The sequence below is a fragment of the Scyliorhinus torazame genome, chromosome 8 (genome assembly GCF_047496885.1).
Source record: "Scyliorhinus torazame isolate Kashiwa2021f chromosome 8, sScyTor2.1, whole genome shotgun sequence".
NCBI lineage: Eukaryota > Metazoa > Chordata > Chondrichthyes > Carcharhiniformes > Scyliorhinidae > Scyliorhinus > Scyliorhinus torazame.
Window position 1 is genome coordinate 26,330,467 of NC_092714.1, and position 23,313 is coordinate 26,353,779.

At 47.7% G+C, this 23,313-nt stretch overlaps 1 protein-coding gene across 1 annotated transcript in view; it reads right to left on the reverse strand.

Annotated features, from left to right (window-relative positions):
• Positions 1-23,313, reverse strand: part of bace2 (beta-secretase 2) — an 86,721-nt gene that overhangs the window by 38,468 nt on the left and 24,940 nt on the right. Inside the window, 4 exon segments of the mRNA XM_072513214.1 lie at positions 557-658; positions 2,447-2,581; positions 9,694-9,831; positions 15,671-15,887. Of these exon segments, the coding sequence (XP_072369315.1) occupies positions 557-658; positions 2,447-2,581; positions 9,694-9,831; positions 15,671-15,887 (592 nt within the window).

Consider the following 23,313-nt stretch of genomic DNA (forward strand, 5'->3'; position numbering starts at 1 on the left):
GAAAGAGCACCCTACCCAAACTCAACACCTCCACCCAACACCAAGGGCAATTTGGACATTAAGGGCAATTTATCATTGGCCAATTCACCTAACCCGCACATCTTTGGACTGTGGGAGGAAACCGGAGCACCCGGAGGAAACCCACGCAGACACAGGGAGGACGTGCAGACTCCGCACAGACAGTGACCCAAGCCGGAATCGAACCTGGGACCCTGGAGCTGTGAAGCAATTGTGCTATCCACAATGCTACCGTGCTGCCCTCAAGAACAGCAGATGTGCATGAGGGAATTTGCACTTTGCGCCTGGAATTCCTGAGCTGGTTTGTGCCAATACTGGAGATGGAAAAGGGAGAGGGAGAAAAGGGATGTGAAAAAGTCATGGTGGCACAAGAAAGAAAGGTCCAAGGGTAAGGTGCACCGGGTCACGTTCAGAGACAGTTTTTATGGAACAAGCAAGCCCACAGACAAAACAATGAACCCTGATTGGTGCATCGAAGATCATACAATACTTGTTCAGATACAAGTGACATCTTCTCAGTTGCCCAGAACTTTCTTACCTTTGAGGTTTCTTTAATGGCCACTACAACTGCAATAAACACATTCATTGGTAGACGCAGGAGTGTGGTACCACTGTCCACAATGGCTTTGTCAGAGTTGTACTAGTGAGAAGGGAGGACAAACAGACATAAAACGTCAAAACAAAAGTGATCGTTCCCACAGCAATGCAAACTACAAAAGCTATTTTGCAATATAAGAAGGACTAAGAACAAGCAGTAAAGTGAGACTCCAATTGTTGTATGATCATCAACAAAAGGTCAACTGAAATCAGTACCATGCATTGAATTCCAACAAAGCAAACTATTTCCCATTTACTGCCAATGATGCTTATCTCCCATATTAAACCCAAGGAATGGATTAACCCAATAATCGAGGGTTTAAAACAGTGGGGAGAAGAGCTCTACTTGCCAGGTAATGTGACACAGCTCCTGGGAGAAAGTAACAAGTCTTTTGAATCTTATGTGAATATGAACTGAATTCTTGGTCCATTTTGACCGTCAGTCGGGGCTCATTGGTAGATTGGCTGCCACTTGGAATCAGAAGATTGCGGCTTCAAGTCCCGCTCTAGGCTGACAGTGTGGTACTGATGGGAGATGACACCAGGTCAGATTAGACATCGTACCAAGGCAGATTATCTGGGTTAAGCTTGTGGGAGATTGCTATGTAAACTGGATGCCACGTTTTCCTATGTCACAGCAGTGATTACATTTCAAAAGAATGTCGCTGACCAATGCATTTTGGGATATCCAGAGGTTGTGAAAGTCACTATATAAATGCAAGTTAATCTATTTTAAAGGAACATAATACCCATTGTACCCAATAAAAAAGAGAGCACGAAACACTACTGAAGCCATCCATATAGGCTTCGACGTTTGGAGCAGATGTGTGTTCCACTCCCACCATTTCCCACCACCACCCACACCCTGCCCCCCCAATATTCCTGATCCCTGGAAGTCCCCACTTCACCTGCTGAACTGACATCGGACGAGAGTAACCAGTTTGGATTAAGCTGCACTAATAGCGTGCAAGGTATTCCGGTAGCTTTGTGGGCCTGCTGGTGCACAAACATCCCGGAACTGCATAACTTAAAATCAAGATTTGACGTTTGTTCCTTGGCAACCGTGCAATCAAAACTAGCACGGCTTTGTAAATTTGCTGAGTCACCTCCCCCCACAGACTGGAGAGTTTTGGAGGAGAGGGTGTGACAGATAATGCCAACTGGTTTGGAAGCCAGGTTAATGATTACATTTTAATAAATTTTAATTAAGGTGCAAACTCACTCTTGGATGTAATATTACACACACACACACACACACACCTAAAGTAGCTGTCCTTCATTATTAAAGTCTCCAGACTGTGTTCGCAGACTATTCCACTGTGGGGTTATTTCTCGAGCTCAATTCTATCTACATTAAACAATTGCACAAGTTCAGGGGATATGGCTTCTTGCTGCCTCGCCCTCCCCTCACATTGGAATCAATCAGACCGGGGAGGGGGGGGGGGGAATCGTTCTCCTCTTGGATGACCTGCAAGGTTTTTCTCTGGCCAATTATTTATTTTTTGACTTTGCAGGAGTCATTTTAAGGTGTGCTTGGGGACTGTATAACCTGCCATAATGTAAATAGGAAAGCGCCTCCAGCCAGAGGAGCTACTGCAAGCAGGTCTGGAATTGAATCAGTACACAGAACATGAACCTGCATCTGTCGGACTTAAAAGGGATCTCAAAAACGTAGACCATCTTTCCACCTCAACATTCCGGGTGTGAGAACTGATGGAAGGTTATCAGATCCAGTTTTGTTTCTCACTAGATATTGAACAATGATACCAAATTCCACTTATACTTGTGGCCCACAGTAAACATCAAGGCTCTGAATTGATAGCATGCTTACCTCTGTGCAGTCCAGGTTTAAGTTTTGTCCTCCCACTTCCAGTTTAAGAACCTCAACTTGGTAATACCATTCTCTTTTGATAGGGGTGTACCAGATATCCCCTTTAGATAGACTCGGTTCAATTCCACCCATAACCTAAAAGCAACAAAAAAAAGAACTTGTTAAAAAATGCTGGCCATTACACAAAATCATTTGGAAACTACGAAGGCCCCTTATTCAGTGACCTAGGACAGTGGCAGCGCACAGATGGGAATATCATCACCTGCAAGTTCCACCCAAGTCATATCACTGTTCCTTCACGGTGGCTAGATCAAAATTTTCGAACTCAACGCAGGGGCATCGACACCACATGGACTGCGGCGGTTCAAGAGATGGCTGACTACCACCTTCAAGGGCAATTCGAGATGCTGGCCTGGAGAGCTACGTCTATCTTTCAATGAAACAAAATTAGCACAATATAGTGCAATAAAAACATCCTTTCTGTTGACTGTAAGGGTCCTTGATGAAGCAAGTTTGGGGCAATCGCACCTCAGTACATTGGAACATAGGTCTTCAGGAGTAGGTCAGAGAGAGGTCTTCAGGAGTAGGTCAGAGAGAGTGTATCTACTGTATCCGGGACCCATATCCATCCAGCTCCCATCCTTGGGGTTTTCTCCAACACACTCAACTTTGCAGCTTTAATGAAAAGGCCCGAACTTCCAAGTTTATCTTCTTAACTCTGCCTCCTGCCCTTCAGTGGTGAACCTACATGCACCTTTCCTATTTGTAGGCGCTCAGAACTACACAGTAATCCCCAAGCACAATCCAATTATGGTCCTGTAAACTTCGAATGTTACTTTCTTTTCTTGGGGGCGATTCTCCGAAATGGAGCCCAAGTGTCCGCGTCGCCGTGAACGCCGTCGCGTTTCGCGATGGCGCGAGCCGGGCCCTGGCACGACCGATTCTGGCCCCCATAGGGTTCACGCTGCTCCAGCCTCCTTTCCGCCGCGCCAACCCGCACATGCGCGGGGGCTTCTTTAGCGCACCGGCCCCGAACAACATGGCATCGGTGTTCAGGGGCGGCCGCGCCATAAAGTAGGCCCGGTTTGGGGGGGGGGAAGTGACCGGCCCGCTGATCAGTGGGCCCCGATCGCAGGCCCCCCCCCCCCCCCCGGGAAGGAGCCCCCCCTCCCCCCCCCCCCCCCCCCCCACAGGCCGCCCCTGAGGGTTCCCGCAGAGTTCCCGCCGGCAGCGTCCAGGGGTGAACGGCGCCGGCGTGACTCTGTCGTATCGGCGTGGCCGCTCGGCCCATCGAATCGGCGGCCCCGCCGATTCCAGCAGCCGGCGCCGCCCCAAACGTGCCGGCGCAAATGGCGCCGATTCTCTGCACCTCGAGAATCGCGCGCCGGTGTCGTGGCGCGGTTGCGGCGATTCTCCGGCCCGGCACGGGGCTTGGAGAATCGCCCCCGTATTCGGTGATTCTAGACACACTCAAGGATTTGTTTATGAACTATTGTGGTCATGTATACTTGTGCTCTCGCTTTTTAAAAAGCTATATATCTGCACAATAATGTTTCTCTGCTCCTTTTAATGTCTCCTATTTTTGAGGCCTAAATTTCCTTTCCCTATTTTTGTTTCCAAAATCTATCACTTCATATTTTTCTACATTGAAATGCATACGCACGTAAAAGGTATAATTTCACAGACTTCATTTGTGAACACAAAAAGGTATCTATTGATAAGAATTGTACAACAGCCTCATGGCTGTCGCTCGTTCCAGAGAGCCCCTCTGCCTGGGAGCCTCCCTGCCCGGGAACCTCTCGCACCATGGGGTGATTTCGCACCGAGTCCGAATTCATCACACAGGCCATGTGACCCTTACTCTGTTGTGTTGCCCTCGAAAAGGGACAATCACCACACTGCTCATTCTGTGACCTTTTCGGTATTCTACTAGTCGATGTCCTGCTACAGTCTTTCATAACCAGCACTCACTCACACATCCCAGGCATGGGAGGTTTGAGATATTTTATCGCTGAGAAGTTTGTGATGGCTGTGGAGGTGGTAAGATGTGCTTTCCTCTCTGCTTCAACACTCGTGTCCTGGGTCTCACTGTTGCTGCAACATGGCCACCCCAGCCTCTTCTGCTATCTTTACTCCTGGAAGCCATTAGGGCAGGCACCTGTGCAGGAGGGTGGGAGTGTGGCCAAAGGCGGATTGCATCACCCAAGATGCACCTTGGCTGTTAGAGGAAAATATCCATGTGGACTCGAGCTCTCACTCCAATAACTGCTTAAGCTACAAAATGTCATCCTGGAGCAGAGCACTGCATGCCTGTTTGTGAACACCTTGAGGCAGCCACTTGAGAGCGGAGGCAGTGCTGCCCAAGAACAGACCCCGACCCACCTCAGAGGGCCGGAGACTCCGTGATTAGCGCCGTGCATACCCATCTCTCCTGGGCCCTGCTCAGTAGGTCACTTGGCCCCTCGAGCTTGCACCACCATTTGAAACGATCATATTTGATCTGGTTATGATCCACTTTCCGGTCTGTCCAAATAACCCTCGACACTCTTCCTATCAAAAACAGAAAGTCAGTCCAACTAAACGTTGGATAAATTCAATGACCCAACCTCCACTGCTTTCTGGGGAAGACAAGTCCACATAGTAGCTTAAAAAAAAAACAATTCTCCTCAAAAGTCCACCCACAAGAAACCATTCTCCCAGCATCTACCCGAGCAAGTTCCCTCAGTTTCTTAATGCTTCAATAAGATCACACCTCATCCTTTTAAACTCCAGTGGGTAAACAAGCCCTTCATCCCAGGAATGAGTCATGTGAACCTTCCTTGAACTGCTTTGAAAAGAGATGAGGACTACACACAGTAATCACGATATGGTCGCAGGAAGGTGCTGTAGCACTGAAAAAAGAAAGACTTCCCTACCTTTAGAATATATTCCATTGTCAGGGGAATGGAACATCAAGTAGGAAAGGTTTTTTGTTGTTGCAGTTGTAGTGTTCCTTATGGGCAATGCACGCAGAAAAATGCCCCGAATTTGACGTGGATTTCAAATCTTACCCAAAAAGCCCAGGGGAATGGACAGAATGAAGCATCAGACAAGTTGCAGTTGGAGCAATCCTACTCACAAGGCTGGGACCGCAGCTGGAGGAGAGACAAGCAGCTTTGTTCTATAGATGGTCAGTTCACTGAAGCTACAACAGTGCCCCTCCCTAGTGATGTGGGCCAGGGTTTAGAGAACCCCAAAGTGTATCATGGAGGTCACCTGACCCACAACTTTTAATAGATTGTGGTATGGGGAGCACACGGCCCACTCCACAGGTGTGGTACAGCAGAAATGGAAAAGTAATTTATAAAGCAAAACAATGTTTATTCTATGAACTCAAGTTAACCTTTTTAAAACATAGTGAACATCTTAGCAACCATCAATTCAAATACAACCCCCAAAGAATACAACACTAAGTAATCCTTAATAACTTCCCAAACAACATCCAGAAGACAAAGGAAACACCTTTTAACAGAAGCACAATAGATTTACATTCACTACGGAGAACATTTAAATTCTGAGTTCACCAAATGATCAAGAGATAGTCTTTTCATGGCAGAGAGATCAACAGTACACCTGCTTGGTCTGGCTTCAACTCCAACATTGAAAACGAAACTTAAACACACCCTGCAGCAAACAGCCTAACACAAAAGTAAAATGCCGACAGACAGCCCAGCTCCACCCACACTCTGACATCACTGCAGTAATATGAGCAGACAAACATTTCTTAAAGCCACATTCTCATGACACTAGCCTGGCAGATACTTTACAACTCCAGCACAAATTCCATGCCAAATAACTTAGTATCTTTAGCTTTGTTGGGACACAGAAGAGCTTTTTAGTAGACTTTCCTGAAGCTCAAAAAATAATGACACTGAATCTAGTGATGGCAAGTGGATATACTAAGTTGAGGATGGAGACGCGAGTGGGCAGGGGTGGAAAGACAGTTTCCACCAGTCAGTAAATCAGTAATGGCCGGGATATAGAATTTTGATGCAACTCTTCCACTCTACAGTGAAATAGATGATCAAAAACTCCTGCAATCGGCAGGAAAGGCACCAGGAACAGCGAGCGGCACATGTGCACTTAGCTCCCACTGCCGCCACCTCTGCCGGTGCCTTTCCAACCGGTTGCAGGAGTTTTTGATCAGCATCTATCTCACTGTCGCACTCAATCAGTTGTCAATAATACATTCAGTTCCAATCTGTGATGGAATCTCCATGCCAATGAGATTCGTATCCGCGTGCTGCCTCCTTCAGCTCAATCCAGTTATTAAGGCTGGGTGCAATCATCTTCTACATAGCCCAGGTGCCTCAATTGGTAAATAACGCCACTATTGGATGGCTATCCATAGTATACAATAGAATCCCTACAGTGCAGAAGAAGGAGGCCATTCGGCCCATCGAGTCTACACCAACCCTCTGAAAGAGCACGCGACCCCTTGCCTGCAGCCCCACAACCCCACCTAACCTGCACACCTTTGGACTAAGGGGAAACTTTAGCATGGCCACACAGACAGACAGTTGCACAAGGCCTGAATCGAACCCAGGTCCCTGCGCTGCGAGGCGGCAATGCTAATCACTGTGCCACCGTACCACCCATCATCAGCTAATGACTTTTTTTCTTTGTCAAAACATATATATTGATTAAAGAGATTTTCTAAACCAAAAAGTGTCCTGAATACTAAATATTACAATCTTCTGTACATTGGAAGTTGAGAATCTCATTTATGGGAATGTCCTGATTATTTATCCTCATCAATTACCGCATCATCATCAAAAGCATACCTTATAGAGGGAATAATTGGGAAATAATTGTTAAATGATAAGAGGACTAGGTACAAGAGTTTTCAATTGGTTACTGGTGACACACTTAAAAGTGTAACCGGTGGACAGAATGGCCTGGTTCTGTGCCTTACGTTCTATGTAATTCCAGAGCAACATAGGAACAAATTCGAAAAAGGAAAATTAAAAACCAAACGATAATGGAGAGTGGGATTGGAGTAGATAGTTTTGGTCAGCGACCAGCGGGCAGTCTGAAAAATCCCTTTCTCTGTACTACCATTTCTAGGATTCACTGGTAAGAGTGAGTATCCACAGTCATTACTTCCGAATCTGACCACAACTTCAGGAGTTAGGCAAAGTGCAGATTAATGGGAAACCCTGAAGTCGCAACTCACCATTCACTGCTCTGGGGACCTCAGAACCCCCGCAGAACCCCAGAGACCCCGTAGAACCCCAGAGCCAGTAGTCACCAAAATCACTTGATGTAGTGAGAACTGCCCCTTTGGAGACCTTGTTCAAAACAGCTGTAAATTGGATTTACTGCCAATATGCGTAATTATTGCTCAGAAACAGGTGTCCTGAAATTGAGAGTTTGATAGGTCAGCTTCAACCTTAACCCCATAGGTAAATCCCGACCTTTATTACATTGTGGAATAAAGAAGTGATTTGACCATTAGTGTCATTCACTTCCTGTTTGGCTGTCTGTGAGAATTATTTAATGCGAGTGGTTGCTTGGCCAGCTTGATGACATCATTGCAACTTAATGCTGAGAACTCCATTAAAGAATGCTACAATCAATTACTTAGGAGAGGTCAGCAATGAACATCTTTCCTTCGCAACGGACTGCAATATCCGGACCAAAAGACATTGAGGCCAGTACGTATTAGGTGAAGGAGGAATTGTAATGACTGGGAAACATATATGAGCCTCTGTTTGACAGACCACTTCCCATGAACTTTTCTTACCCATGAAGGTGAAGGATCTTAACGCTGGGAATTTCCCTTCCCCATTTTGCGACAGCATTCAATAGCGTTCTGATGATCATTCAGGGCAGGCACAAATGTTCCAGCTCAACAACGTCCTAACCCGTAGCTTCAACATCAAATTCAGTGCTGCCCAATGCACTACTGCGACCATTACTTGCAGTTAGGCTGCTAATTGGTGTGTACAAGTGCAATTTGCTTTCTAATGTGCGCAAAAACAGATTAGGACAAGGCTCTTGGTTAGGGTGAATAAATAGATTTAAGTAAGGGTTGGGGGTGGTGGGGGGGGGTGGAGATAGTGCTGATATCCCTGCATTAGAGTAAAGAGCACATGCTAGTAAAATGCTCTACGATAAGCAGAATTTGCCAGCAAGGTTATTTACTTGTCAGAAGAATGGATGGTCTCTAGCTAGGAGATAATACTCCTGCTTTTGGGTGAAAGATTTAACAAAACAAGATTGGAAATTAAGCAATGTTCTGTGTAGTGATAAAACAGTCTGTGTATCAGAGACTTTGGGCTGGATTTTTTTCCCATGCCCTCCCCCACAAGATCGCCACGGCGGGGCGCAGACCACGTAAAAGGTCCATTGACCCCGGGCGGGAATTTCCGGTCACTGCATCAGGATGCTCGCCCTGTGGGAGCTGTATTAGAGGCGAAGAGAGTGCTGCTTTGGAGCTTTCTCTGGGGGAGTGCTCTCCATGCTTGAATCCATGAATGAAACTAGCGTAACCTGTCCCAAGTCTCATTGGACTTCGAATTTCCATACGGGGAGGTGTCCATTTTGACTGCAAGCCTTGGAGAGGTCAGCAATGAACATCTTTCCTTCACCATTGGCTGCAATAACCGGGCCAAAATACATCAATACACTATTTCCAGGAACTCCCATTTCTAATTGGAGCATATGCTTTTGTAAGGGTCCATGCTGTTTGTTCCATTCCCCTTTCTTTTACTTTTGCTGTTACATTTTTGATTCATGGATGGTTTATGGTCATGTATCTTTAAGGCAGCTTGCCATTTTGATTCAAGCAGAAGGAAGCCATTGGCCTGTATTTTAATTCAAACAAGGTGATTCCAGTAGGCGGTGGTGTTTTAGATTGTTTTTTGGAGATTGGTTGGCTCCAGTGATGACTCGGTTTGACAGAGTCAGCTGATGGTCAATGAATTGGCCTAAAAGGTGGTGTTCTGTCTGGTTACAGGTGGTGCTTGGTTCTGTTCCCACTGAAATGGTTCAGAGAACTAAAGAGATTTCAGTTTCGCTTTGGAGCCGAGGGAGAAGACCTCTCCTTTTCCCCATTCTGGTTGGGTGTGTGTGAAAGCAAGGGATACGTTTTTCAGGCTCCCATGGTTCAGTCTAGATACCCAAGCAGCTGCTCATGGTCAAAAGAAAAAAAGGTCTGACACTCCCACGTTTACAGCCGCAGCACGTTTTCTCTCAGAACTTACCAGAGAGCCCCCTGCCGGTTTGGCTTGCTCTTCACCTATTAGGGACAATCCAACACCACACATCTGGAGTGAGAACACATCTGGGATTCCCAAGCGTTTCACTAAAGAATCAAAGAATGGCTCCACAGAACTGGACGGCTGCAAAAGAATGAACGAACAAAGTGGGAGTGAGTAGGAAGTGGCTGCAGATCACTAAAGAAGGTCAGAAGATCATTTTCCCCTCCTGCCGTGACATTACACATTTTTTCAATTTAAAAAAATATATATTTTATTGAAAATTTTTGGTCAACCATCACAGTACATTGTGTATCCTTTACACAATAATATAACAGTATAAATAACAATGACCTGTTTTATAAACAAAGAATAAATAATATATAACAAAAACAAAAACTAAAACTAAATGGCAACTGCCTTGTCTCAGATAAACACTCTCCAAAAATAGGATTTAACAGTCCAATATACAATTATTTATAGCAACGACCTATACATATTATACATATATATTAACAACCCTGAGAGTCCTTCTGATTCCTCCACCCCCCCCCCCCCCCCCTCACCCCTGGGCTGCTGCTGCCTTCTTCTTTTCCATTCCCTCTATCTTTCTGTGAGGTATTCGACGAACGGTTGCCACCGCCTGGTGAACCCTTGAGCCGATCCCCTTAGGACGAACTTAATCCGTTCCAGCTTTATAAACCCTGCCATGTCATTTATCCAGGTCTCCACCCCCGGGGGCTTGGCTTTCTTCCACATCAACAGTATCCTGCGCCGGGCTACTAGGGACGCAAAGGCCAAAACATCGGCCTCTCTCGCCTCCTGCACTCCCGGCTCTTGTGCAACCCCAAATATAGCCAACCCCCAGTTTAGTTCGACCTGGACCCCCACTACTTTCGAAAGCACCTTTGTCACTCCCACCCAGAACCCCTGTAGTGCCGGACATGACCAGAACATGTGGGTATGATTCGCTGGGCTTCTCGAGCATCTCGCACACCTATCCTCTACCCCAAAAAATGTACTGAGCCATGCTCCAGTCATATGCACCCTGTGTAACACCTTAAATTGAATCAGGCTTAACCTGGCACACGAGGACGATGAGTTTACCCTACTTAGGGCATCCGCCCACAGCCCCTCCTCAATCTCCTTCCCCAGCTCTTCTTCCCATTTCCCTTTCAGCTCATCTACCATAATCTCCCCCTCGTCCCTCATTTCCCTATATATATATCTGACACCTTACCGTCCCCCACCCATGTCTTTGAGATCACTCTGCCCTGCACCTCATGCGTCGGGAGCTGTGGGAATTCCCTCACATGTTGCCTCGCAAAAGCCCTCAGTTGCATATACCGGAATGCATTCCCTTGGGGCAACCCATATTTCTCGGTCAGCGCTCCCAGACTTGCGAACTTCCCATCCACAAACAGATCTTTCAGTTGCGTTACTCCTGCTCTTTGCCATATTCCAAATCCCCCATCCATTCTCCCCGGGGCAAACCTATGGTTATTTCTTATCGGGGACCCCACCAAGGCTCCCGTCTTTCCCCTATGCCGTCTCCACTGTCCCCAAATTTTCAAAGTCGCCACCACCACCGGGCTTGTGGTGTATTTCTTCGGTGAGAACGGCAATGGGGCCGTCACCATAGCTTGTAGGCTAGTCCCCCTACAGGACGCCCTCTCCAATCTCTTCCACGCCGCTCCCTCCTCTTCTCCCATCCACTTACTCACCATTGAGATATTGGCGGCCCAGTAGTACTCACTTAGGCTCGGTAGTGCCAGCCCCCCTATCCCTACTACGCTGTAAGAATCCCTTCCTCACTCTCGGGGTCTTCCCGGCCCACACAAAACTCATGATACTCTTTTCGATCCTTTTGAAAAAAGCCTTCGTGATCACCACCGGGAGGCACTGAAACACAAAGATGACTCTCGGGAGGACTACCATTTTAACCACCTGCACCCTCCCTGCCAGTGACAGGGATACCATGTCCCATCTCTTGAAGTCCTCCTCCATTTGTTCCACCAATCGCGTTAAATTTAACCCCAATTCTTGGCGATCTGGATCCCCAAGTAACGAAAGTCCCTTGTTACCTTCCTCAGCGGAAAGTCCTCTATTTCTCTGCTCTGCTCCCCTTGATGCACCACAAACAACTCACTTTTCCCCATGTTCAGTTTATATCCTGAGAATTCTCCAAACTCCTGAAGTGTCCGCATTATCTCTGGCATCCCCTCCGCCGGGTCCGCTACATATAACAACAAATCATCCGCATACAGAGATACCCGGTGTTCTTCTCCTCCTCTAAGTGCTCCCCTCCACTTCTTGGAACACCTCAATGCTATTGCCAGGGGCTCAATCGCCAGTGCAAACAATAATGGGGACAGAGGGCATCCCTGCCTTGTCCCTCTATGGAACCGAAAGCATGCAGATCCCCGTCCATTCGTGACCACACTCGCCACTGGGGCCCTATATAACAGCTGCACCCATCCAACATACTCATCTCCAAAACCAAATCTCCTCAGCACCTCCCACAGATAATCCCACTCCACTCTATCAAATGCTTTCTCGGCATCCATCGCCACCACTATCTCCGCTTCCCCCTCTGGTGGGGGCATCATCATTACCCCCAGCAGCCTCCGTATATTCGTATTCAGCTGTCTCCCCTTCACAAACCCAGTTTGGTCCTCATGGACCACCCTCGGGACACAATCCTCTATCCTCATTGCCATTACCATGGCCAGAATCTTAGCGTCTACATTTAGGAGGGAAATAGGTCTATAGGACCCGCATTGCAGCGGGTCCTTTTCCTTCTTTAGGAGAAGCAATATCGTTGCCTCAGACATAGTCGGGGGCAGCTGTCCCCTTTCCTTTGCCTCATTAAAGGTCCTCATCAGTAGCGGGGCGAGCAAGTCCACATATTTCCTGTAAAATTCAACTGGGAATCCATCCGGTCCCGGAGCCTTCCCCGCCTGCATGCTCCTAATTCCTTTCACTACTTCCTCTATTTCAATCTGTGCTCCCAGTCCCACCCTTTCCTGCTCTTCCACCTTGGGAAATTCCAGCCGGTCCAAAAAGCCCATCATTCCCTCCCTCCCATCCGGGGGTTGAGCTTCGTATAATTTTTTATAAAATGCCTTGAACACTCCATTCACTCTCTCCGCTCCATCTCTCCTTCCTCATCCCTCACTCCCCCTATTTCCCTCGCTGCTCCCCTTTTCCTCAATTGGTGGGCCAGCAACCTGCTCGCCTTCTCCCCATATTCGTACTGTACACCCTGTGCCTTCCTCCACTGTGCCTCTGCAGTACCCGTTGTCAGCAAGTCAAATTCTACGTGTAGCCTTTGCCTTTCCCTGTACAGTCCCTCCTCCGGTGCCTCCGCATATTGCCTGTCCACCCTCAGAAGTTCTTGCAGCAACCGCTCCCGTTCCCTACTCTCCTGCTTTCCTTTATGTGCCCTTATTGATATCAGCTCCCCTCTAACCACTGCCTTCAGCGCCTCCCAGACCACTCCCACCTGGACCTCCCCATTATCATTGAGTTCCAAGTACTTTTCAATGCACCCCCTCACCCTTAGACACACACCCTCATCTGCCATTAGTCGCATGTCCATTCTCCAGGGTGGACGCCGTTCTTTTTCCTCCCCTATCTCTAAGTCCACCCAATGTGGAGCGTGATCCGAAATGGCTATAGCCGTATACTCCGTTCCCCTCACCTTCGGGATCAACGCCCTTCCCAAAACAAAAAAGTCTATTCGCGAATAGACTTTGTGGACATAAGAGAAAAACGAAAACTCCTTACTCCTAGGTCTGCTAAATCTCCACGGGTCTACTCCTCCCATCTGCTCCATAAAATCTTTAAGCACCTTGGCTGCTGCCGGCCTCCTTCCAGTCCTGGACCTCGACCTGTCCAGCCCTGGTTCCAACACCGTATTGAAATCTCCCCCCATTACCAACTTTCCCACCTCTAGGTCCGGGATGCGTCCTAGCATACGCCTCATAAAATTGGCATCATCCCAGTTTGGGGCATATACGTTTACCAAAACCACCGTCTCCCCCTGTAGTTTGCCACTCACCATCACGTATCTGCCCCCGCTATCCGCCACTATAGTCTTTGCCTCAAACATTACCCGCTTCCCCACTAATATAGCCACCCCCCTGTTTTTCGCATCTAGCCCCGAATGGAACACCTGCCCCACCCAACCTTTGCGTAGTCTCACCTGGTCTATCAGTTTCAAGTGCGTTTCCTGTAACATAACCACGTCTGCCTCAAGTTTCTTAAGGTGTGCGAGTACCCGTGCCCTCTTTATCGGCCCGTTCAGCCCTCTCACGTTCCACATGATCAGCCGGGTTGGGGGGCTTTTTACCCCCCCCCACCCCTTGTCGATTAGCCATCCCCTTTTTCCAGCTCCTCACCCGGTTCCCACGCAGCTGTGTCCCCCCCAGGCGGTGCCCCCCCGCCCATCCCACCCCATGCCAGCTCCCCCTTCTCCCCAGCAGCAGCAGCCCAATAATTCCCCCCTCCCACCCCCCCCGCTAGATCCCCCACTAGCGTAGTTACACCCCCCATGTTGCTCCCAGAAGTCAGCAAACTCTGGCCGACCTCTGCTTCCCCCCGTGACCTCGGCTCGCACCGTGCGACGCCCCCTCCTGCTTCCCTATTCCCGCCATGATTATCATAGCGCGGGAACCGAGCCCGCGCTTCCCCCTTGGCCCCACACCCAATGGCCAACGCCCCATCTCCTCCACCTCCTTTCCTCCCCCCACCACCTCTTGTGGAAGAGAGAAAAGTTACCACATCGCAGGATTAATAACATAAAACTCCTCTTTCCCCCCTTCTTCGCCCCCCATACTCGCCCCACCACTTTGTTTCAAACGTTCTTTTTTTAATAACCCGCTCATTCCAATTTTTCTTCCACGATAAAAGTCCACGCCTCATCCGCCGTCTCAAAGTAGTGGTGCCTCCCTTGATATGTGACCCACAGTCTTGCCGGTTGCAGCATTCCGAATTTTATCTTTTTGCGAAGCACCGCCTTGGCCTGATTAAAGCTCGCCCTCCTTCTCGCCACCTCCGCACTCCAGTCTTGGTATACGCGGATCACCGCGTTCTCCCACTTACTGCTCCGAGTTTTCTTTGCCCATCTAAGGACCATCTCTCTATCCTTAAAACGGAGGAATCTCACCACTATGGCTCTAGGAATTTCTCCTGCTCTCGGTCCTCGCGCCATCACTCGGTATGCTCCCTCCACCTCCAGCGGACCCGCCGGGGCCTCCGCTCCCATTAACGAGTGCAGCATCGTGCTCACATATGCCCCAAAGTCCGCTCCCTCCGCACCTTCAGGAAGACCAAGAATCCTTAGTTTGTTCCTCCTCGCGTTGTTCTCCAGCGCCTCCAGCCTTTCCACACATCGTTTCTGATGTGCCTCATGCATCTCCGTCTTCACCACCAGGCCCTGTATGTCGTCCTCATTCCCGGCAGCCTTTGCCTTCACGACCCGAAGCTCCCGCTCCTGGGTCTTTTGCTCCTCCTTTAGCCCTTCGATCGCCTGTAATATCGGGGCCAACAGCTCCTTCTTCATTTCCTTTTTGAGTTCTTCCACGCAGCGTTTCAAAAACTCGTGTTGTTCAGGGCCCCATATTAAACTGCCACCTTCCGACGCCATCTTGGTTTTTGCTTGCCTTCCTTGCCGCTGCTCTAAAGGATCCACCGCAATCCGGCCACCTTCTTCTCCTTTTTTCATCCGTATCCAGGGGGGATTCCCTTCTGGTTCACCGCACAGTACTTTTAGCCGTTAAAATTGCCGTTGGGGCTCTTATTAAGAGCCCAAAAGTCCGTTCCACCGGGAGCTGCTGAAACATGCGACTCAGCTAGTCATCGCCGCACCCGGAAGTCGACATTACACATTTTTACCCATCGTACCGGTCCAGGTTTCTTTGGGAAGAGCAAATGCAGAGGAACGATCTGAATAATAATATTTTTTGAAACAGGAACTTACTTTGGCTAAAATTCTGTAGGCCAGTCCCAGAATCCCTTGCCAGTTTATTCCAGGCAAGAAGAACTCCTCCGATTTGAGTATAGTGGCAATATTGATGGTGACAGTACCATTAGGTCCTTTTGGAATGGTGATGATATCTGTGCCAAGGTTACCCTCCCAACTTCCCAGGGTATATCTGACAGAGACAGCCAGGCCAGCAGACGTATAGGTACTAGATCTGAACAAGAGGGGGAAAAAAGTATAATAGTTTAGAATCCGGCCCCCCAATGAGAGTCCAAAATATGTACAATGCATAACTCCTTCAAGATAAACATGATAGAACCAGAGAATCCCTACAGTGCAGAAGGAGGACATTCAGCCCATTGAGACTGCACCAACACTCTGAATGAGCACCTTAACTAGGCCCATTCCCCTCTCCTATCCCCATAACGCCACCCAACCTGAACACCTTTGGACGGTGGGAGGAAATTTGGAGCACCCGGAGGAAACCCACACAGACACAAGGAGTCGATGCAAACTCTACATGGTCACCCAAGGCCGGAATTGAAACCGGGTCCCTGGCGCTGTGAGGCAGTAGTGCTAACCACTGTGCCACCGTGCCAGACTAGTAGATGCACGACTATTAAATTGTAAAACAACAATCTTAAGCTCTTTGCAAATGGCCCCTATAAATCCAGCTTCACGCGCGAGTCAAATTTTGGGTTCAGACACCACATCGTGACTTAATCACATCTGAGCCAACATTCTAATGCAGCGTCGAGATGGCAAACTAGGCACTAAAAATTGGGAGAAGATGAAAAGAAATGAATAGCAGCAGAGAAAGTATCGGTGAAATTGGAGGGATTAAATTCCGACAATCCCTGGCCTCCACCCCAACTTCCAATGGAGCGGCCATGGAGTCAGATTGCCGGTCCAGACACTGAGCTGGAAATCCAGCTCATCCCATCTCGCCTGCCCTTCAGACTCAGACTCGTGTACTGCAGTGTTCCCAGGACATGGAGGGAAACCCAGACAAATGGCTGAGGGGGTGGGATAATGCTGTAGTTCCCAGAAGCTCGAAATGGTTTGAATCTCTCTAGCTTCTCCTGGGTCACTGTTGCTGTAACCCTATTGGAGCTATCCAAAGTTTGCGATTTCAATTCCACTTTTGATAGTTCGATAGTCCCCAGCGCAGCACCGTTGCCCATTGAAAGTTGTGAGCTTCCCAGGAAATTGCTGCGTAATTCCTACCTGGGAACTTCTATGGGAAGTTCCCCAGTACAGCTTAGGGGGAACCCCCTCTCCGGATGGTGCGGGCCAAGTGTGCCCCGGAGCTTGGAAGTTACAACCCTAGGGTTCTAAAAGAGTTAGCTGTCAGGTAGTGGATGTGCTGGCTATGATTTTCCAACATACCTTAGATTTGGGAATAGTCCCATTCAACTGGATTTGGAAAATGTTAGCCCACCTTTCATGAGAAGAGGGACGAGAAACAAAAACAAGGAAACTACAGGCCAGTTCGCCTAACATCAGTTGTTAGAAAAATGCTGAATCCAGTATTAAGAAGTCTTAACAATGCACTTAAAGAAGCAAGAATATAATTAGAACAAGTCAACTTGGTTTTACTTGGGTCCCATTTGACAAAACATTAGCGTATTTTGAGGATGTAACTTGAAGGGTAGATAATGGGGAACTAGTAGATGTAGTATATCTGAATTTCCAAAAAGGCATTGGATAAGATGCCACTAAAAAAGCTTAATAGCAGCTTAAAGACTCATGGAGCTGGAGTTAATATTTTAGCATAGCTCCAAAAGCTAGTGACATCGAAACAAACCTGTTGGACTTTAACCTGGTGTTGTAAAACTTCTTACTGTAACAAATAGAAAGCAGAGAGCTTATAAATGGGGATTTTTCCAAGATGGCAGTGGCGCATCACAAGGGTCACTGTTGGGGCCTCACCTATTTAAATCTATATTAATGACTTTGAGGCAGAGAGTATTAGATTGCTGCTGATACCAAAACTAACTGGAAAGGTAAACTGTGGGAAGGACACAGAAGTTGCAAAGAGATATAGCCAGGTTAGGGGAGTGGGCAATAAGATGGCACACGGTGTATAATGTAGGGAAGTTTGAAGTTGTTCATCTCGGTCGCAAGATTAAAAAAGCAGGTAACAAAAAAAAGTTGTGAAGTGTTGATGTTCAAAGAGACTTGGGTGTGCGTATGCAAGGAATGCAGAATGTTAGCATACCAGTTGTAGCAAACAATTAGGAAGTCAAAAGAACCCCACAGTGTAGAAGGAGACTGCTCGGCCCAACGAGTCTACAACAAACACCCCGAAGAGCACCGTACCTAGGCCAACTCCCCCGTCCTATCCCCGTAACCCCAACTAACCTGCACATCTTTGGACTGTGGGAGGAAACCGGAGCACCCGGGGGAAACCCACACAGGCAGGGGGAGAAAGTGCAAACTCCTCACACAACAGTCGCCCAGGGCCGGAATTGAACCCAGGCCCCTGACACTGAGGCAGCAGTGCTAACCACTGTGCCACCGTGCGGCTTGGTGGTCTTCATTGGAAGGGGATACAAAATATTCCAACAATTGTCCAGGGGTTTTGGATAGATCACACCTGGAATGCTGGGCACAGCTTTGGTCTTCACACTGAGGAGAGGGTAAGAGTTGCATTGGAGGTCGGCTGGTGAAGTGGTCCCTAGATGTGTCCCTGGGATGAGGGGATTGCCCAATGATGATTAAATTGTAACTCTCTGGAATTTAGTAGAATGAGAAGCAATCTCATTGAAACATGAACATTTCGAGAAGGGTGCCGAGAGATTGCTCCTGCGGTTGAAGAGAATAGGAAACGTCACTGCACGGTCAGGATAAAGGGCCAAATCAATTTTGAGAAACTACTTCACTCAAAAAGGGTTGTGAATACTTGACACTCCTCTACCTACAGGAGGGTTTGGATGCGCCATCATTAAATATATCTACGGTTACGACAGACAGATATTTGGTCTCTTAGTGAATTAAGGGATATGGGGAGTGGTCAGGAAAATGAAGTAGAAGCCAGAGATCACCCAGGATTGTATTAAAATGGCGGAGCAGGCTCGTAGGGCAATAAGGTCTACTCCTGTTCCTGGTTCTTGCGGGAGCCCTGCATTATCAAAGTTAAAATTCTTCAAGCATGACATCAAAAGGTGGCCCTCTGCTATTGGTTCAAGTGAACGTGTACGGTTGTCATGGCAATTAAAGAAAGACAAGATTTAACCGATCATTAATCTCCCTGCTTTTAGTAGGATTCTGATGCGAATGCGAAGTGGCGCAATGCTTATGCATCGTCAGGGTGGCAATTTATAGATTGAGCAACAAAAATACAAACAAGTGCGCCTTTAACACAGTAAAACGTCCCAAGGCCCTTCGCAGGAGTTGGCACGTTAGTGAGTAGGGGGGGGGGATCACAATTTCAAGATGGTCAGCAAGAGAGCTAGGTCTGAGATGTTGAGAAACTGGCCCCGTTCTAATATGCAGATTTGCCAAAAAGTGATCCCACCCTCAACGGGAGGGATTTACATCGCAAAGTCTTGTGAGATTGCACTGGGTCTCGCGAGGCGTTGCAAGCTGGGTAGACCCCGGGAGCGGGCTTTTATCAGCCATGCTGTGCCATGGCGAGCTGACTTCCAGGCGCAGCGTTGCCATTGGATTACGTCCATAGAGAATCAAATAAATCTTAATGCCAAGCCACGAGGAGAAATTGGAACAGCTGACAAAAAGCTTGATCAAAAGAGGCATTGTGGAGACAAGTAGAACGGCTGAGAAAGTTAGACAATGGAATTCCATCCAAAGACTGCCAATAGGAGAGTGATTAAAACTGGGAATGCTCAAGAGGCCGGAATGGGAGAAGGGCTGAGGGCAAGGCCATGGAGGCATTTGAAGACATGGATGAGAATTTTCAAATCAAGGAGCTGATGTAGGTCAGTGAGCAGAGGTGAATGGCACTTGGTGCAAGTGAGAATGCAGGAAGAGTTTTGGATGACCTCAAGTTTATATCAATACTTCTGATTGTTTCTGCAAGAAACAACACAAATTCTTCAGTGTTTGTTCCAATCACCAATCCCACTAGATTTACCTGCACGGTCTGGACGGCTTTTGAGTGGTCACTCATGGGACCAGGTTGCTAACTGTTGGACATACTCATGTAAAGTTTCATTATAAGATCTCCTACTTTCAATTGGCCTGCCCAGTAAACTCCAATTTTCAGCATTTTTATACAGTAACTCAAAGTTTTCAAAGGAGCAGTAAGAATTATCCATAGAATTTACAGTGCAGAAGGAGGCCATTCGGCCCATCGAGTCTTCACCGTCTCTTGGAAAGAGCACCCTACACAAGGTCAACACCTCCACCCTATCCCCATAACCCAGTAAACCCACCCAACACCAAGGGTAATTTTGGACACTTAAGGGCAATTTATCATGGCCAATCCACCGAACCTGCACATCTTTGGACTGTGGGAGGAAACCAGAGTACCCGGAGGAAACCCACGCACACACTGGGAGGATGTGCAGACTCCGGACAGACAGTGACCCAAGCCGGAATCGAACCTGGGACCCTGGCGCTGTGAAGCAATTGTGCTATCCACAATGCTACCGTGCTGCCCTAGATGGTTCTATGTCCCTATTTTATGTCCTTATGAATTTTCTCCTGGGCTTCAATTGCAAGATGCCAGGAAAAGTGATAATAATAATAATAATGATAATAATAGCTTATTGTCACAAGTAGGCTTCAATGAAGTTACTGTGAAAAGCCCCTAGTCGCCACATCCCGGTGCCTGTTCGGGCATGCCGGTACGGGAATTGAACCTGCGCTGCTGGCCTTGTTCTACATTACAAGCCAGCTGTTCAGCCCACTGTGCTAAACCAGCCCCTGGGTTGGCAATACCATGTACATTATTGGAGGTGCGTGTATGTTTATGGAGGACAGGATCAATCCCCACGCAATCGAACAATGTTAAGGTTCAAATGGTCACCTCAGTGAGGTAACATATTGCGCCACACATTCTAGGCAATGACCATCTCCATAAAGAGAGAATCTGCCCTTAACATTCACTGGCATTACCATCACTGAATCACCCACTAACATCATCCTGGGGGTGACCATTAACCAGAAACAGAAATCAGTACTGTGGTTGCCTTCCTGACTCTCCAAAGCCACCTGCAAGGCACATTCTGGTGTGTTGCCTAGATGAATGCAGCTTCAACAACACAAGAAGCTTCACACCATCCAGGACAATTCAGTCTTCTTGATTGGACGGGGTGTCAACACCCCAGCATTCACTCACTCCACCACTGATGCACAGTAGCAGACATGTGTACCATCTACAAAATGCACTACAGGAACTCAAGTCTCTGTTGACGGCACTCTCCAAACCTGCCACTTCTACCACAACCTCGAGGAACATCACCACTTGCAAATTCCCCTCCAAGCCACTCATCATCTTGACCTGAAAATATATCACCATTCCTTCACAGCCACTGGGTCAAAATGCTGGAACTCCCTCCCTAACAGCACTGTGAGTGCACCTACACTGCATGGAATCCAGTGGTCAAGAAGGCAGCTCATCACCGCCTTCTTTAGGGCAAATGAGGTGGAGCAAAGAAAAAGAAAACTGCTGGCCTAACCAGCAATACCCACATCACCTGAAAGAGTTTAACATGGTAGAGAAGGCAGGTTGAGGATGGACTCCAGCAAGGCAAGAGATATGAAGAGGTGACAAAGAGGGGGAAAAAAGTTATTTCATCTCAAGAATAGTTTCAGCAGTGCAATCCTCAAATGCACCTTAAGTTCCAAGAAACAAGAGTTGTAAAGCATAGCAGGAATGTTATTGGGTGTGGGGGTGGGGTGGGGGGGGGGGGGGTGGGGGGGGCGGGGAAAGAAGAGATAATCCCCTCTGGTGGCTGGCTGGCAGCAAAGACTATTGCTGCCGTCTCCCTTGCCTCTTACCTCCCTCCAAAAAGTCAAAAGCTCCCCAGCTACCATGGGCACTATAGTGACAAAGAGTCACCCGGACGTTCTAGCTCCACAGACGCTGTCAGGCCTGCTGAGATTGCCCAGCATTTTCTGCTTTTGTTTTAGATTCCAGCATCCGCAGTAATTTGCTTTTCACTATGGCGAAGGTAACGTACAGAGACAGCTTGGCTACGGGGACAAAGAAAGGGATTTGACTGAGCCAGAAAACAAAAACATAAATTACTCCGGCCTAGCACCTGGGTGCAAGTGAGCAAGGCCCCTCCTGCCACACCTCACTTCTCAACCCATCTGGCTTTCAGTGGAAAGAACTAATTCAAAAGCGACTTTTCTCCGTTAGATTTCTGCACTCTTTACCAATTTGCTATGCAGACCCTCAATTAGGACACAGCCTCAGTATTTTACACCCCAGCAAGCAATATCTGCTCAGCCGTGGTTAATAATTACCAGATATTAAACCGCCCGAGGAGCTTGGCGGAGCGCCAAAACCTAACGCTGAAGTCTAAAACACTAATTCGAGTGCAAGACTGAAATGATTAATAGCATGAAAGAGTAATAAACACCGATAAAACCAAGCAAAGTTATCTTTTATATTACATAATGTACGAGGCACAAGGATCTGTCCATTGTTGCTAGATTTTGCCATTTATCTACTGGAGGTGTGGGGGACAAACAAAAAATGATCCAACACAAAGCAAGGAGGTGGAAAAGAAAGCCCAAAGGAAATAACCAAAGAAGCAATTGGTTTCCAATTAACTAGACAAGTCTTGCTGTTCTTCAGAGCATTGATTAGTTAAGGTGACATTAGCCAGCCTTCTCTTCAGGCAACTTTGCTTAAAATTTAATTTCAAAGAAAATAAAGGGACTATCTTTGTAGCTGAGGGGAAGGGGAAATTGCAATTTATTTGACAGGCCAGTTTCGAAGAGATTGATCACAGAAATCTTCTGTGTGGCTCAGAATTGTGGCTAGCTGTCAGCTGCGTTTAGCTGGTAGCACTCTCACCTTTAAAGCAGAAGGGTGTGGGTTCAAATCCAAGTCCAGGATGCACGGAGGCAGTGTCAGGCGGTGCTTTTCTCTTAGAGAAGAAATCTGAAATCAAGGACTTGTCTGCCCCTTTCCGGGGTCTGCAGTGATGTGAAAGATTACAGGAACGAGTCCCAAGGGCCCAGATTTTCGGGGGGGGGGGGGGCTCTCTGCCTTGCCGAAAATAACAGAATGGAAACTTCCAAAAATTTCAAGTCCGGCCCGTGAATACAGCACTTCCCATTTTCCCTGGACATTTTTCAAACACTCACCTTTTACTGAATCAGTTGGTCATTTAAATCAACAGCTCCTCCACTCCTCCTGGATTTTGGCCTAGTAGTGTGTGTGATGATGTACATCAATGTAAATGCATGTAGGCTAGCTAGACACGAGAGGGAGCACCAGAAACATCACACACACACACGCTCAACCAATAGATCAGTTAGATAGGACACGACCAATGGACATTCACGATACACACAGAGGGGACACGACCACAGGAGGGCATTACACCAACACATATACAAAGGACACCACACACACATGATGTGCCTCTTTCCAGTGGAGACAGTCAGTCAGTAGAGACACAGGGTTGATTCAATATTACACCCACCACGTGGATTGC